The sequence below is a fragment of the Equus caballus genome, chromosome 3 (genome assembly GCF_041296265.1).
Source record: "Equus caballus isolate H_3958 breed thoroughbred chromosome 3, TB-T2T, whole genome shotgun sequence".
Taxonomy (NCBI): Eukaryota; Metazoa; Chordata; class Mammalia; order Perissodactyla; family Equidae; genus Equus; species Equus caballus.
The window spans coordinates 49,457,891-49,475,550 of record NC_091686.1 but is presented as its reverse complement, the minus strand read 5'-3'; the positions used below and the strand labels follow the sequence as shown (position 1 = coordinate 49,475,550).

General features: G+C 45.2%; 2 protein-coding genes across 29 annotated transcripts in view; one reads left to right on the top strand and one right to left on the bottom strand.

Moving 5' to 3' along the window:
* The window catches only part of BMPR1B (bone morphogenetic protein receptor type 1B), a 377,788-nt gene extending 373,466 nt beyond the window's left edge, over window positions 1-4,322 (top strand). For all 27 annotated transcript variants that reach the window (XM_023637699.2, XM_070262233.1, XM_023637703.2 and 24 more), the window contains one exon: window positions 478-4,322. In XM_023637699.2, the coding sequence (XP_023493467.1) occupies window positions 478-603 (126 nt within the window). In that variant the 3' untranslated portion in view covers window positions 604-4,322. The remainder of the gene's footprint in view (window positions 1-477) is intronic.
* A 3,143-nt stretch (window positions 4,323-7,465) lies between these two features.
* The window catches only part of UNC5C (unc-5 netrin receptor C), a 357,910-nt gene continuing 347,715 nt past the window's right edge, over window positions 7,466-17,660 (bottom strand). For both annotated transcript variants that reach the window (XM_001497540.7, XM_005608603.4), the window contains 2 exons: window positions 14,819-14,997; window positions 7,466-14,077 (listed from right to left, as the gene is read on the bottom strand). In XM_001497540.7, coding sequence (XP_001497590.2) covers window positions 13,912-14,077; window positions 14,819-14,997 — 345 coding nt within the window. In that variant the 3' untranslated portion in view covers window positions 7,466-13,911. The remainder of the gene's footprint in view (window positions 14,078-14,818; window positions 14,998-17,660) is intronic.

Below are 17,660 nucleotides of genomic sequence, written 5' to 3'. Positions count from 1 at the left end.
AAAGTTTTAGTGAGGCTGTGCACAGGCCATTAATCTTGTTAAATGGTACAGTGTGATGCTGTTATTGTAGCAGACGGCTGTGATTTAGGAATAACCGTGTGTGTTTGAATAGTATGGAACTAGATAAAAGATTTAAGCTTATCAAGTGTTATAAACAATCTGGGATTGTGGAGTGGAATACAGACTCCCTGGGTATTTCGTATTTGTTTAATGTGACTTCAAAGACACTCTTTTACAATTGGCAAAGCCACCTGCTTGTTCCTATCACAAGGAAGACATGAAAATCTGTTTTAGTCATTTAAAATTTGCAGAAGAAAATAAGTTTTGTGGAATTTTATGTCTACGTGGTTTTAAGAGTATCTTTTAAAAATATATTCAAATTTCAGAAATCCAAAACTAAAAGCCAATATCAGGTACCAACCATGCACATAATCCATTGCTGTAGTGTTACTCCAATTTTCCTTTCTTTTCCCACAGTGTCTAAGGCAGATGGGGAAACTCATGACAGAATGCTGGGCTCACAATCCTGCTTCAAGACTGACAGCCCTGCGTGTTAAGAAAACACTTGCCAAAATGTCAGAGTCCCAGGACATTAAACTCTGATTTGAGGGGAAAAATAAGCATCTCTGGAGAAAGCCAGTCAATATTCTTCTGTTTGTGGGCAGAGCAAAAGATCTTCCAAAAGCATCCATAGTACAAGCCTTGAACATGGTCCTGCTTCCCAGTGGGTTCAGCCTCAACTCTCAGTGAGCAGCCTGGACAAAGACAGAGAAGTTCCCGGAAACACGGATCCGTTGTGTCTGTGTGTAGGAAGGAGAAGCCGCTTGGGTAACTTGTTCAAGATACGATGCATGTTGCTTTCTAAGAAAGCCCTGTATTTTGGGATTGCCTTTTCTTTTTTTTTTTTTTTTTCAAAAAATGCTTTAATTTTGCCAAAATAAATAATGTAGATGTTTTAAGGCTTATAGTTTAAATTCTAACAACAAAAATTCTTCCCAGAAACTCTGCTGGAAGGTAAATTAAAGTGTGTTTTTCCATTGGTGAAAATGTGTTGCACTCTCAAACCAAAAGACAGTCTGTGAAATTGGAGATCATAGACTGAACTCATCTTGAAAGGCCTGGCCCTTGCCGCCTCCGACCACTCTGGCCAGCCCTGCCTTGAGGCTGCCTCAGCAATGTGAATGCACCTGGGTACAAACGCCACCTGCCTGGGACCACATTTTGGGATTCCCTGTCCTTTTGGAGCTTCAGAAGAGATGGAACAAATGAAGGTTTTATGTGACTTTATTAGAACTAAGCGTTGAAGCTGTTCTTCAAAACCACTTTGTGTTTCTGATTCTGTTAGGCATTTCTTTCATGGTGAAATCCCTTCCTTTTCATTAAACACAAACAAACCGTTGTTTATGTGCAGACAGTTGACTCATGCGTGCTTTTGACCTCTCAAATGAAAGGATCGATATTCAATAAAATAGCCATCAGTTGAGTTGAAGACAAAGCGCTTTAAAATTGAGCTAATTTGCTCTTGTGCTGTAAGGAGTTCCCATCCACAAGGTAGGGAGCGAGGGAGGAGGTGCAGGGGCCCCAGGGAGAGGAGGCACCCCCTATCTTGTACAGATGAAGACGGTTTCTTCTTGTTATTGTCTGTCTTTTTTGTGTCTGAGTTAAGGGAAGGAAAGGAAGGATATGTCAGTTTAATTTAACTAAATTTTAATTTAAAAATAGATAAATATAACCTCCTACTGGGACAGCCGAAGAGAGCTGTTGGAGGCCACAAAATATTCTGGCTGCTGTGATTTACTATTCTAGCATAGATATGGATCAAATATGTCCATCTTAAGTGATAATTTTACATGCTAGGAATGCTGACTCATTTTATTGTATTCTCATGATGTTCAATTCACTTTCTAATTTATTATTTTTTTCTTCTCTGTGGCACTTGTGCAAAACATGTCTTCACCTACTCAGTTATACGGGGTTTTAACTTTTAGGCAACACGAGTCAAGTCATTGACAGGGCCAACACTCCTTAGCAACAGGAACCGAAAGTTCAAATTGTACACATCCCTCTCAACTTGATTCATTTACATTTTGTTGCTGTGGTTTTCTTTTGCTTCTTAGAAATTCTGTAGTGTTTAGTAAAGAATTGGGAAGTAGTTCTCCTTGGCCTTTTTATTTTGACGTTCCTTCCAGAATGCTCCAGGGGGCACTGTTTTATAACACATTTCACCACTTGGTAACTGAAAGATGGAAGGTTTTTGAAAATTGGACAGCTGCATGAAAAATGAGAGAATGTTTTTCTCACTTCTGAAGTGGACTTGCAGCTGGTGACTTGTGCATCCAGAGAACATCCCAGAACAGAGAGTGTTGTGAGTTGTGTCTACAGTTTGGGAGAATCATAAGGAGAAACAGAGTGGTCTGTACTCAGCATCCACTTCCCAGGGTTTCATAGCCGCATTGTGTTTGTAACAAAGAAAGAAGATTTTCTTAATCTTTGAATATGAAAAAAATTTCTGTTTTTTCAAAGATGAAAAACAGTTGGTTCCAAATATTCTTGTAATCAGAATGCTGCTTTTATTGATGTTAAAATAGCCTGAATAGGAACGTAAAGGTTCCTTTCCCTTGTTTCGAGTTGTCTTCTTTGTGACAGCTTAGAAGGAATGTGTGGCTAGAACTACGTGTGATGATCATCTGAGCCGTGGAGAGAAACTTCAGTGCCTCTAATCAGATCGTCTGCAAACAAGTACCCTTTAGGCCAGTTAAGTGGGGACATGTTTGTGTTTCTCAGTTTTCCCTACGTTTAAGTGAGGTTGGGCTTACCTCTTAGATAAAAATGTGTTTTCTTTTTGGTAGGCTCTTCTATGTGAATAACTTCAAATTAGGATATTTTGTGAGGAAGTGATGATTTGAAAAGTAAACTAGATTTCTAGAGAGGCATTGGTTCCAGTGAAGAATGGGAGGAAATTAAAAGAGTACCCACATTTCTTCTATATTATTTGTTTAGTTGCTTTGGAAGAATCAATAGCTTACTTTCTAATGCTCAACCAGATTCACAATGAACATTTAAAAGTTATCCCTGAGATACTTAAAAAGACCCATTTAGCTGTCATAATCTTTCAATGAGACAAGAATGTTTTTATGAACAGATTTTTCTATCTTACTGAAATCCACCTTACGTAGGGAAAACTAAATTGTTCTTATCGAGACTACCTACTCACTTCCGAATAATCCTGTTTGATTTTTACGTTTCTAGTGGCTCAGAAGTGAATTTTATTTCACTATTTTCTTTTGTCTTTGAATAGGATAAATGAGAACATGGAAATTAATAATGTAGTTGATTGCTTACTTTCAGGACTATTTCAAAGACTAAGATTTTCTTCTAATTGCTCTCCCCCCAAAAGGAATCCTAAATATTAGTTGTTAGCTAATATAAGTTTTGTATGCTAAGATATTGAGGTTTATAGTTTATGTATGTGTGTGTATATTATATAAATATATATGTATATATAAATATTATGTTCAGTTTGGAGTCTGGCACAACTCCATTATGTGGATTAGAGAGTAAAATATTATGGATGATAAAGTACTAAATGAAACCTAATATTTATTTATGAAAGTGTGTAGATTGTTAATTTACAAGTGGCGGTGCTGTGCACACTGTGTGTGAGGAGACAGGCCTCTGACCGCCCAGAAAGCACCGCTCAGAAGTCACGAGTGACCATTCTTTTCATTCTCAAAACATCAAGCTTGGTAGAAAACAGGCTAAGATTGTATTTGCAAGGAATTCTTTGAGGCATTTCTGCTGTCTGTAGTCAGGTAATAGCAAGTACTGAATAATGACCGAGTTTCACGTTCCTGGAGTCATGCATATGCATTAGAAGTTGCAGTGTTTTATGTTGTGGGTCTGCTCTGGTTCTTCTCTGTTTGTAGGTGGAAAGGCACTGAAAGAAGTACAGTGTTTTAAGCTTGAATTGTTCTGTAGTTATATCTCCTTTGAAAACGCAGTCACACAGCAGTGGACGTGAAAGCGTGACACTAGAAGTGATTTAATTTAGCAATTATGATTCCTCTTGTAAAACAAAACAATAAAACAATGCCATATTTTTTGGAGAGAATTGGCAATATATAAGGGGTTTTGTTGCCTGTCTGTTTCAGAAGAAGACTCCTTTGTGTTCTTTTGGGAACCAGTGCCTTATTGAATTTGTATATACTGTAATTATTCAGGACTAGGGAACAAACAATTGTATTGTATTTGTTACAAATTGTATATGGCTTTGTTTTAACATTCCCCCAAATAAAATGGTTTCATTCTCCCCTTGGAAAGAACATGTCTGCTATTTTGTAGTTCTGCCTGTTTTCTGTCTTTGAAAATGTCACATCGTAACAGGCGGGAAGACAGCCATGAAGGAGAGTGACGCAGGTAAGTCTGTGCATTTGGTGGCAGGAGAGCAAGAAAAATGGTCTGATGGCTTCTATTTTCTCTGTAATTAGGAGGCACAGTCATCTGTTGAGAGGGAGGGGAAAGGTAGGGAAGTCTGTGGTTTGAGAGAAGTGAGAAGGTTTAAAATTGCACTGTGGAAAATTACAGCCAGATGCTGTGGGCAATGCCGAGGGCCGGTTGAGATTGATGGTCCTAACTGTGTGGCCTCTAGACTGCCAGACAGCCTGTGTGTGAATCCGGGCTCGCTCACTCCCTCAGTTGTGTGACAGTAGGCATGTTCTGACCTCGGCAAGATTCAGTTTCTTCCCCCTTGAAGATGAAAATAATATTAATGTCTACTGCATGGAGTGGTTCTGAAGATGAAATAATCCATGCACCGAACATGAGGTAAGCACTCAACCATTGCTAAATATTATCTATTATTACAAATTCACAGTGCCACTTTTCTGATTTTATTTTTCTATCAGTAACCCAAACGTAGGCATGGAGTCTGCAACAATTGGATCCATTCACGGTTGGGCTTTATTAGGCGTGTGCAGCAACAGATCGTGCAAAATAAGAATCATCATCAAGGGGATGGCTGATGTGGACCGGAGTAGGGAAGGGAGCAAAGAGGCCAAAGACACTGGTCAAAGGACAGGGAACTGTGATGGGATTGAAGGGGTGTGTTAGCAGTTACTGGGAAAGGGGCTGTGGTCAGGACCAAGATTTCAAAGGGGGAGTAGCAAGACTAAGGACAGCTGAGCGTGTGTTCACAGGAGTGGGTGGGTTTAGTTAGTGGTCGAGATTATTGGTGATGAGAGAGGAACCCAAAAGCCGGGCCTTTTCCGTCTGTGTGGATTTGGAAGCCCTCAGGATGGTGACAGTCTAAAGAGAGGAACATTGTGAGGCAGAATCCTCTGGGGCCCCAGGAGAAAGGTAGGCAGGCAGTGAGGGCGGAGAGTGGAGACAGATGCTGGAGGGCCTGATGGCCTCGCGTACAAAGGAGTGGTCTTTCTCGCAGATGCCGCGATCTGGAAGCAGCAGGACAGTGTGCCAAAGACCCCGTCCTTCCTCCCAACTGTGAGGACTGGGTGTGGAAGAAGGAGGCCCTTGCCGTTGCCCCTGAAACAGTGAAAACCCTCTGCAAAGAGAGAGGGCGGTGTGAGGTTATCTTCTCCTGGGCTGTGAGTCCCGGAGGGCGGCTGGGCAGGTCAGTTCTGTGCAGATCCACTGGAGGCTGCTGGGTCAGGGGTGAGGAACCCAGAATTGTCTGGGCGTGGAGAGTACGGGAAGCCTTGCATCTCAGTTCCCGGGGATTCAAAAGTTTCTCTGGTTGGCTGTGTTTAGCCAGCTGCACTTAGGCCGAGAGACGTCCTCCCAGCGCTGGGTGGGATTCAGAGCGACTCAGCTCACATCCCATGGTTTTCCCTTTCTCAATTCTGTGGACGTCCGTAATCTGAGCCCCAATCTGCTCCCCTGTAAAGTGGGATAAAAATACCCATCTCACAGGGCTCTCGTAGGAACACGTGAGATGAATATGTGAAGAATGTGGTGGCCCTATGCCAGGCACATGACAGGTACTCGTAAATACTGCTTTTCCTGGCTGACATAGTTTTACAGGATGTAAAGCTAGCAACACTTGGAACAGCCAGGGTGTGCTGTGGGTACACCTCTCCTGCCCTCTCTACACCCACTTCTATACGCTGTGGGCTTTCACAGGACTAGAAGGCAGATGGATAGTAGATCCCAGCTGCGGAGAACAGGTTCTTCTCTTGGCATTGGTCATTTTATAAGTTGCAAGCTTGGTGGTTCCTTCTGGTCATGGGAGCCAAGTACAGAAGACCTCGCTCTGAGAAAGACTTCTGTTTCTGCAAAGTAATTCCTACCCTAGGTTTAGTATTAATCCACCTGTAGGGAGCTCTGGGACAGACGAAGTTTCTATGCTCCGTGCCTGTGTGCTGGCCCTGAGGGACAGACACAGAGTGAGGCCAGATCTCAGAACTCTGCGGCGACCTCGACTCAGACGGAGTCTCAGTCAGGGCCCTCACTGGCTTGACTGAAAATGTTTGCATGCTCTCCTAGGCTCATTTTCTCAGCAGGAATCCAGCCACCAAAGCTCCAAATTTGGGGTCAATGGGTGGTATCGGGCTGGGTCTGTGCCGCCACATGCTTTCCATGTAAAACACTTTTGCTCTTTAATTGAATTTTCATTCTTCTAGATGGAGTTGAATTCTCTGATTAAGCCACAGGACCCAATTCTGTCTTTTATTTTACCCAGGTTCCAATCTCCATATTGTCACTACTTGCTTAGTCCTGACAAACCCCTGCTGAGAGTCAGTCTTGAGTCCCTGTCTACCAGCCCTCAGGAGGGGCCTTGCTCCCACTCTGGCTGAGAGAAGGGGTGGGAGCAGTGGCGGTCCGTCTCAGGACACTTCCTTCTCCAGTGGCTCTCACTAAGGGGGGGCTGCCGTTGCTTCCCTGCCTGCTCCGTAGCTGCTTTCTCTCCACCCTCGGAGCCGCCCCCTGCACATAAAGGAGTGACCAGTGTCCTGTTCCAAGCTGAACCTGTCTGCGGGGCAGTTGGTGCAGCTCCGGGCATCCTGTGCGCTGGGCTCGCCTTTCACTCCTCCCCAGAGTGTAGTTTGTAAACTTCCTTTACACTCGCCCTCTGAGGCTCTCTGCTCCGGACCGCCAGCTCCCCGGGGCGTTCTGATACAGCTCTTCCGAGACAGGGGTGCCCCCTCACCTGCCCAGCCATATCACCTGGGAGCTGTAAAACCCTCCGTGCCCAGGCTTGGCCCCGGACCCAGGCATTCAGAACCTCTGGGGGGGGGGGCGGGTAATCAAGGCACCCCCGGTGCTAACACTCTTCAGGTGATTCCAGCGTGCAGACAGGCTTGAGAAGCGCTTCTAGAGCTCGCCCTGCCCCTGAGGGAGGCTGTGTTCCCATCCCTGCAGAACCCAGGCGTTCTCGCCCTACTGAAGGGGCACAGGGGCTCCCCGCGGAGGAGGCTCCGTTAGGGGAAACGAGGGAGGCAGCACTCTGTTGCTTATAAATATAATTTATTACCTGTTTAAAAATTCTTTCTTACATTTTATACATGTTGGCTGACAGAATAAATGCAGGCAATTTACAAACGAAGGGACTGCAGGAAAAAGGGGGAGGGGGGAGAAGAGGCACACCCAGAGCTGGCGTCCCGCCCTCCGCCGCCCGGCCCAGAGCACCCTCCGCCCGGCTTCTCGGGAGAAGGAATTGCATAGAAGATACAGCAAGAAGGAACTCCACGACAACCACAGAAGTGTTCCGCATCTGAAAAGCCAAGGTTGTGTCGTCGTGTTTAAAACAAAGAAGAATGGCAAAGCACGAAACCCCAACCCGACGTTTCTGCCACTGAACTGCTCAGAGGGAACAGCCGTGGGTGACAGGCTCTCGGCACAGACGCCGGAGATTTCTCTCTGAAACAGTGGTTGTCTTCTTTAGAAAGAGCAAGGAGGAAGGTCACCAACTTGCTAAGGTCAACAGCAAACTCAATGAACACACACAACACGGTGACACCTAACACGCACCGGGGGCTGCTGCTCCTGCGGTGGGCCCGCTGCGTTCTGTCCGGAGGGCGAGGCCTCGCCGGGAGCGGCACCGGGAAGGGGAGAATGGCCGCACCATCTGCTGGGTCTGCTCGCTCCTCTGCCTTTCCCAAGGCCTGGAGGAGTACACAGTTTCCGCCCCTGCACTACAGGTGTCACAGGAGACTTGAAGACATAAGAGGGCAAAGGCATCTCCCACTGGCTGTAGGTTTCTTGGTCTTTTATGCTGTTCTGAAACAGATTTGTTTTAACATCTAGGACGTAGCTCAGGCCACAATTCTAGGATGATGCCTCACTGAGGTGCTGAGGCTCATCGATCTTAGGCTGCCCATCAGCCAGACCTGCCTCCGGTTCACATTCTGAGCCCCAGGACTGAGGGTCAGGCCGCCTGGGTCAGTGCTGTCAGGGTCGGCGGCAGCCCCGATGGGCCAATTCCAGGAGGCCTTTGGGATTTAAGGTTGCCAGGTAGGATTGGAGCATATTCATCAGGGCCCCTGAAGTGTTACAGCCTTCAGCAGTTTATAGCTTTGCTGAGGCACAAATCCAAAAGGGCACGTGGAGAGGGGTGTACAGGAGCAAATACTTCGGCTGGTGGGCAGCTGACTATGTCTCGGGGCACCTGCCTTGGTTTCTACTCAACAACTGGTGGGCCTCGCCTCTCCTGACCTTCCGCAGGGATTCCCGACTTGGGATTCTGGAAGATCTCTTCAATACACAAGAGTCTGAGGACACAGCGGGCTGGGAACCAGCCTCCTACAACCGCCTGGTCTCGTGTGCTGGTGCATTTGCGGAGTTCCTGTCGGCTCGTTCTGCTGACGCTTCCCTCCACCGTGCTAACATACGTCTAGGGGCAGACATTACATTTGGTCGAAGGAGCCCATTAACAGCCCACCACAGATCAATACAGGGAGGTGACAGGCCCACTGGAAAACCTGGGAGCCACAAAGTCTTCTGAGGGCAGATTTTTAAAGTAGGATTTCCAAATATGGGGGCACCCACAGGCTGAGAAGACTAAAGGATCAGGAAGTTAATTATTAGGCTTAGTCTGTAGAGAAAACCCACCCAGAGACATAGAAGGCCATCTCCCTACTTTTCAAAAAGAGCAGGTTTTCAGGCATGAATTCTGGAAGCACTCACGACTCCATTTGGCTTACTTGACCTGTATGGACACCAGCTTAAATTAACATTGGTTACAATGTATTTATTCCCCTTATGCCTTATTCCATCAAAAAAATCATTAGAGATGCAAGGGAAATCTTTCAAAGTGATCGTTACAGCCAGAGATCATACAAATAGTTTTTTAGGGTAGAGAAACAGCACTTCATTGGAGAGGCAAAGTTCTAAGGATTTCAGTCAACATTAGCTCAGGAAAGTTTTTTAAAAAAAGAATACAAAAAAACGCAAAAAAAGCAAAGTGTAATAGTTGGTCCTATGAGGCACTCGAAAGGTAAAAAAAGGTTTTATTACCTTGAGATCATCAATAATAAAAATATTTTTCCTTATTGATCTATAAAATCTAATGCTCGTTGACCATTATCGTCTTTACAAATAGTTGGCTTTGAGCAACGACATTCTGATGCGCTAAAGCTCCTCTGTTCTCAAAGAAGGTCCTTCCCTCACTGGTCTTGGCCTGGTACTGAGGTGTCTCTGTGAAATTGGTGACTCATTCAGAGCAACTGTTCAGCAAAAGCTGAAACATTCAACTTGAAGACTGAAAATTCAACATGTAAACTTTGCCTACTTTCTTTACACTCTCTTGCAGGTCCTTCCATGGTGTTGATTTGCTGGACCCTGTGGGGGCAGACCTTACAGTGGCAGAGGCTTGTGAATTCCAGGGAGACGGTGGTCACCTTCCCTGGCTCCCTTCCTCCTACGTTGATGAGGGGAGTGGGTGGCAGAGAACACAGCAGCTGTGTCCGTGACAGAGACCCACATGAGGACACAGAAGACTAGAGCCTGTCTGCTCCTCTCCAGAAGTGAAAAGTCTTGATTCCACCATCTGCATGCTTCCTTGTAAGATGTCTTACTCATGAGAGAAATACTTTAAAAAATTATTATTGAACGTGGAGTTTCCAGAGTGTCCTGAACTCATTCCTAAGGAATGGTTCTACTATTTGAAAGTTGTGAGATTAAAATCTACAAAATAATAGGATCTATGAAAATGACTAATGTATGCAGGTTAGCATCGGGCCCCTGGCCCACACTACTGCCCTGCCTTGGAAGCCCTCACCCTGCTCGTGTGCGGATGGAGACTTTTCTGTGTAAGGGAGGAGAGTATTCACACTGTCTGTGAAAAGGCTGTCAGCTGTGAGCACCTTGATGCTACACACTTGGCATCACCTTGTGCCCAGTTATCAACTCCGAATCCAGTTTCTATTCCTTCCAGATCACTTTAAGGAAATCTGAATGAGTGTGGTAAGAAGGAAATGAAAACAGGATGAAACTTCTGCCTTTAGATCCCCAAATTCAGAAGAAAAGAAAACTTCTTTCTTCACAATTAACAACCATGATTTTTGCTCCCTTAGACATAGTGTTCTCATTTGCATATATAAAACTTATTTCTTGCTAAGGGATGCTTCTTACATTTCCAAAAATAAGTATTATAGAACTAAAAGTAAGGAGACTTAAAACGGATGAAGCCCGATGAAAGTACAAATGCTAAAAGTGACAACTCTTCACTGACTCTTCTGTGCAGATTTTTATGTATTTCTCTTACTAAAACCCAACTTGAGACACGTCATGTATGAAGGAGTTGATGACCAGGCTCATTATGACGTGTAATTTTTGATATGGGTAATTTAAGTGAAAAAATGTGAGAATAAGAAAACTATATTTGAAGTGAAAATTTCCCCATATCTATTTATCATAAAGGCCCTGTTGATTCTATGGGTATTCATTCCCTTTGTCAAACCACTTTCAGCGAGTTTTTATATTAACTCAGGGTAGATTGTGTTACTCACCACTAGGTGGCACCATGGCCAAGGGATAGGTTTTCCCATCCAGATGAGGTGAGCCGGTCTTCCCTCACAAGCTGTCCAGAAGCCCGAGGAGTGAGAGGCAGGACAGGCCGCAGAGAATGGGATGAGGTGGCTGCCTATGAAATGAGCTGTTGAGTCTGGACCTGCTAAGTCTGAGAGCAATCTAACAGGTATTACTTGACTCCAAAGGAGAAGGAAATCAGAATTTGTAGTGAACATTATTTGCCAGAAATGGTGTGTTGTAGGTACGGAAGCTGCCATGCGCTTGCTGGGGAGCGTGGCAGGGTTCTCTGACAGATGACTGCCTCACTTATAAGGAATCAACTTTTCCCTTTTCTGGTGCTGGGATGTTGAACCAAAAAACGAGAAGCGTCTGAAATGAACCCCCAAAGCCCTCAGTAATGGCTTCGATAATATACTTCCTGCTTTCTTGAATATTTCTGTGTTCATTACTTATTGATAACGTTTTTTAAATAAAAGTTTTGGAATTAATTTATCTGGATAGCTACATATGTGCTCCTCTCTACTTCTCACTAGGCGTGGAATTGCCTTTGAGCATTCTTCAGATTTCTAATTCTTGATTCCCATGGGTGACAGCCCCCCAAACCAGTAGTGATGAGCAGTCTTGAGAAGTTATTTCAAGATGCAGCAATGGACAAGAGCTCTCCTTCCTCCTCCTGCTTTTTAAAAAATACCTATTAAAATTTTTTTATATAGAATACAGTTTTCCTATCTTTTGGTCAAATATGCATTGGTACAAACATTATCCATTGAACTGGTTTATTACTGCAGTCTCTCCCTTTCACGGTAAGTGTAACATATTTTTATATATGGTAAAAGGGGTGACCAGAGAGAGACAGACTGTAGAATACATCACTGAAACAGATGATAAGAAAGAAAAGGCATGAAAGAAAAGGCTCCACTCCAAGGTAGCGATAATTCCTCAAAGATGAGACTGGAGGAGCCTGGGAATATCAAGAAGTCACCAGAATAGTCAGGAGAGGAAATAATGTGGAAAGAAGAGAGAAAATGTCTAAAATTATTTCTAATTCAAATACAGTGAGCAGCCTAAATGGCACCAGCCCCAAAGGAAGCCACAGCCACGTTTTGGAGGATCTGATTCATACACATGGGCACTTGTTTTTCAGTCTTGGTTTGGCCACTGGGCTGTCCCCACCTGCAGAATGAACTGAGTTGCAGTGTTAAAACAAAGAACCTGTGATGGTCCTAAGGAAATACCATAGTTTACACAAAGTAGTCTGTTGACTATTTTTCAGTTAAAAATGTTTTTTAATTTAAAAAATTTTGACCACAACAATAATAGAACATAATTTGCAACTAGTCAGGAAGGCAAGTGGTCCCAAGAGAGGAAAGAAAAGGATAATAAAGGGATGCCATCTCTCAAGAACAGCAGAATGTGGTGACACGAGACATGACTTGAAAGCATAACAAATATGTTGCAGGTTACAATTATCTTCCAAGACGGAACTATTTGAAAGGCATAATGGAGCCTGGGCAACAGACCCTCTAACTGATCCAGGTCAGAGCCCGCTGTGGTCTTCAGACTGACAAAGGAGCCAGGAGGCCTCACCAGGGACACCCAGCTGGAGATGAGCTAATCCCACCCCTTCATTGTACGGATGAGAAAACCGAGGTCTGGAGCTTAAGAGACTTTCCTAAGGTAGCACAGCTGGACAACGACAAACTCAGACGAGGACTGGTTTCCTGATTTCCTCCAAGCACACTGCTTTTAAGGTAGACAGAGTGGCGAGGGGAGTCAATGTGGGGTCACGTGACCCCAATGTTAAGTGAATTTAACAGAGAATGCTTCTCATGACAAGACTCAGAGAAGAAAGACCCTGCCTGAGCAAGCAGAAAGAACAGACTGACAAAGCCAGGAAACATTTCCTCCCTTTCTGGGGCAGAATGATGGGAGAAAGAGAAAAGGCCAAGGAATCAATGCCTGTTGACTTCAACTGGTGACCAGGCCCACGGTGGTGTGTGAGCAGGTGAGGCAAGTCTCGTCAATACCTAAATACTACCAGTACTGCTAACAAAAACAGGAGTGAAAAGAAAATCCTGTTACTAGAATACTCGTAAATACTCATCAATAATAATAATAATGATAATAATGAGACCTTTTTTAAAAAGCCACTTCGAATTGGATACGATAAACACAGATGTTGTGAAGAAATGCATGTTTGTGTGGTTGAACACGCATCGCGTCTTCCCTGCAATGCTGCAGCTCTGCTCCCAGAGGGCGCCGGGGGGGGGGGGAGGGGGGGCCGCCAGGAATAAGGAGTCAGTTATTTCTCCTTCACACTTAGATTCTCCACTTCCCTGATACAAAGAATAACACTTGTTCTACAAGTTCTGGAAACAGAACACCAATGGGAGGATTATCTGAGACACTTGATGCACGTGATTTGTAGCAAAAGGCTGTGACTTCTCTGTAAATTACTAATCTGAAATAGACACAACAAACGGTCCACAGCTTCAACTTCAAACGATTTAAACAAAAATAGAACAAGCCATGGACAGTGTCTGCATCCCTGTCCAATTTGATGTAAACAACGTTTGTAGAAATTGGGTTTGTTAAGAAAGTTTATCCATATATCTGGATAGCAATAAAAAGCGTTTCCTAGGAAACTGTAAGATCCTGTACCACACAGCATACAGCCCAACTAAGAGGAAAATTAGGTTGATTTCTAAATTCAAGGTACAAATTTACACAATTCTTAACTCCCGTGACGATGTCCGAGTAAAGTGGGCGTCTATATCGGTCATTGTGTCTGTTGTCCTCTCTCCTGCTGCCATGTCACCTGTGAAGCTCATTGGTCTGGTCTGCCTCTCCTCCTCAGCTGTGATCCCCCAGACGGACACAGACTCCCTGTGCATTCTTGTCCTTCATTTTCGGTCCAAGCGTGGGTCAATACTGCCCTTCTGCTGCTAAAGACACTACTGTTTCATGTCTTCCCATTTCTTCCAAGACAGCTGCCAGCATGCTCAGGTTTCCATCTGGGAAGTTCTGTGCTTCCCAAAGATCCAGGATTACGCCAGTTGGGCTCGATTTGGTGGCAAAGTAATTCAAGTACCTGTAATTGGGAATGGGAAAATGTGCTGAATGGCGTGATTTATGGATCTATTTTTCTCTTCAGTTTTTACTCAACCTTTCTGTTTCTCCATTTGTCTTTTTAAGTATCCTGGTCCCACTTGAGTAACTGTGGTTTACAGAGAGCCATCCTAAATAACTAGCCCGTACTTAATTAGATCAGCCCCAGACGGGAGATGTGATGTTTAACTTTGTTAACCTCAACTCTGAGTAAGATAATTTAAGAGACAAGATGTGTGTGGGTCATATCCTAAACAGGAAATCGTGAGACTTATGTTTTCTTTCCAGCCCAGGCTCTGATCGTCTCTGACAGGTCACGCCCTGTCTTTTGCTTGGTAGTGACGGCAACACTCTACAAAGAAGAGGCTCCCGAGGTCTCTTTATAACTAAATATCAGTGCTGTGTTTAGCATCTTAGTTACCCATCAAGCATTAGGTCCTGCTCAACGGGAGATGCAGAAGAATCATTACTTTAGGAAATGGATACGTTATTACTTAGGGGGATATCAGTTTTGCAAAGTGGATCACAAAACTTGATATTTAACAAATGTCAAATAAGCCCAGAATGTCTCTCAACAATGTGTTTGCAAGTCCATGGTGCAAGATACAAAAAAGAAGCTTAATACATGTTTGCAGAATGAAGAATAAATAGATGCATGGATGGAAAAAAATGAATGCTGGCCCCTGTCTAACAGTTCTCAGTCTTGGAGCCTGGCCATACCCACCTGTCCAGGTTTAGCTTATGGGCCAGCATCCTCCAGTCATGACCTCTCGTTTGTGGGGCGTCCAGGCTGCTACAGAGCTTCTGCCGGATAGGGGGAGGGATGCTGAAAGCACTGGGTCCTGTCATGGTGGTGATGGTGCTCGCTGGATCCAGCAGAGGCAAATCGATGCCAGTAGGTTCCTGTAGTTCAGGCACAGGAGCAACACAGCATTATTTCTGAACACAAAAGCAAGTCTTATGGAACCAATCAACATCTTGCCTTGCTCTGAGCGATAAGAAGAGAATGAGTGCTATTATTCTCCTTAGTCAGAATGGCTTCCTCCTGGCTGAAAGCTGTGATTTGCTCTGTGTAACCTGGCTGAGAGGAAGAGCCACATTTTAAGCTGACTTTGCAGAGCCTTGGATTTATGGGTCTTCAGTCAGGATGGGGCTCGGTGGAGAGCTGTGGTGTGAGCCAATAACAGCTTTTCTAATGGGAGTCTCCAGGATGAGACAGCAGAGACGGAACAGCAATGCTCCCAAAGGTGTAGATTTCAGGAAGGGAGAAATGTTCAAAAGGGCAGTTCTTTGAGAATGAAAGATCTGAGATTAGAAGGCTGAAAGTTCAGAGCTTCTAGAAACTGTCTGACCCTGAGGGGCATTCCCCGGGCAAATGCAGAGGTCCATGGTCCTCTAAGCTCTGCAGAGGATGGCTCGGGTTCTGCTTTTGTTGAATGAAATGCAGCACAGCTCGCCTCTAAATGATATCAAATTAAGACTAATTTTTTAAAGAAAATGGTGAACACAGTATCTTGCCTTAGGGCACGCTGCCAACAGCATCCTCCAATGACTGTACCCCTTATTTTTTTTAGAGCTAATTTTAGTAGAGAAAAACATAAATTGGCTCTTAAAATAGTTTCAGCTCATAAAACAGCACAAATGTAAAATCTGAATTTCATCTGCTGGAGAAACTCTAATCATTTTCTGATCACTTCTGCTGGTTGGAAAAGCAAAAGCAAATGTTGCCTGGAAACTATTAAAGCAATAAAAGAAAACCTACGTAATCTACTTTAAATGTCACCTCTCCCTCCTTTCTTAGGGCAGGTAACTCCTTGGTGTACATAATTAGTTGCTGGAGGATAAACAGGCCACACATGGTTTCAGCCATTATGAAGGCTCTGGTGTCTTACAGAGCGCTCAGCTCAGGGGGTCAGTGCCACCACTGCCCAGAGCCCCCCAGCCTTGCTGCTCCTGCACTGCGGGGGTCGCCGCTGTCTGTGTCCCCATGTTGACTGACAGCGTGTTCTGCATTCCGGGGGCAGCTCACAGCTAGGCCTGTGTAATCGCACTGCACAGGTCCATCTGGGGGCTTGGGGGGCACAGCAGAGCAAAATGAAGTTTTTGCCATAATACACACAGTAGTGTTGGCTGCAACCACAGTATTTGGCCTCAAAACCCAAAGCCTGGCAAACTGAGATGCTGAGGATTCCTTCTGCTCCTTTATGTTAACTCCACCACATACCAGGATTTCAAAGGCTGGTATGAAACACAGAAGCAACCAATGGGAATTGCGGCCCTGAATGAGGCCACAAGCCGCAGATCTTTCCCCGCATCGGGCACAGAACTCTTTTCAAAGGACCGTGAGGAGCGAGGGCTCCTGACCTCGAGGACATGGGGCTTAAACAAAGGGGACCAAGAGCGATCCGAGGGCCCGGCTCAGTGTTTCTAAGGGATCTGTGCTGGGGAGGTCTGAACCCAGGGGCCCAGCACTTACGTGGCATAAAACGAAGTAGGCGTGGGTTGGGAAGGTGGAGGCGAAGAGAAATCACAGCTACTTCCACAACTAGTACCATCGCCCACGTGGAGGCCATGCTCGCTTCCTGTCTGGATGGTAACAAGAGGGCCTAGAAGGAAACCACCAAACCCCCAAGTACCACCCCACCCTGACCATACCGGGCTGGGCTGGGGGTTAAGTCCACACAAGTAGGGGTCTGCTTTTTGTAGTACTGGCTCGTGTCCCCAGAGATTCCTCGCACTGTAGGCCATATTAACTCCTTCCTGCTTTCCTGTTATCTGTCCCCATCTGCCAGACTAATCGTCTTAAAGCACCTCACCGCTGTTTCCCCTTTTCTCTCCTTCTCTCTCTCTCTCTCCTTCTCAGTAAGAGGTGTTAAATGCCCCTCCTACCACACGGAGTCCCAGTGCTTCATCGGGCAGCCAGACTCCTGCACCACCTGCTTTAGTGGCGCTAGGAGGCCCCAGAGGTGACATGTGCAAAGTGCAGAGCCAGGCCTGGCACGGACTAGGGGCCGCACACTATGGCTCCTGCCGCTTGACAATCTCAGCCAGCCTCTCTCAGGTTGCCTTGACGTGACTAAAGCTCGACTCAGCCTGGACCACTCACTCTTCCAGGTGCCTTTTTTAAGGATGCATCTCTAATAGTTGTTCTGCCCTCTCCATGAATCTCTGTTGGGCAAACCCCTGAAAGTCTGGACCAAAGGGCATGTCCCCTGAGCCTCCCCCGGGAAACCCGCCCAAGGGCATCACGTGAACCCGGAGACATCCTACAGCACAGTTCACAGCTCTCCTCAGTCCTCAGAGTCTGCCCTATGCACGTTGGTTGTATTTCTGTGTTACTTCCATTGATTTCTCAAATTCTTGGCAATGAGAGTGTTTTTGTCATCCTGAGAACACACTTTGAGACTCAGCACAGTGACCTGCACGTGGAAGCTTCTCAACTCCTATTGGTTGAAATGAACCTACTTTTCCTGATACAGAAAGAGGATGAAGCCAGTTCCTGATAGAAGCCCACGCCACAGAGTGATGTGTTGAGCTTCCTTCCAGTTACATGTGGAGAAGGGCAC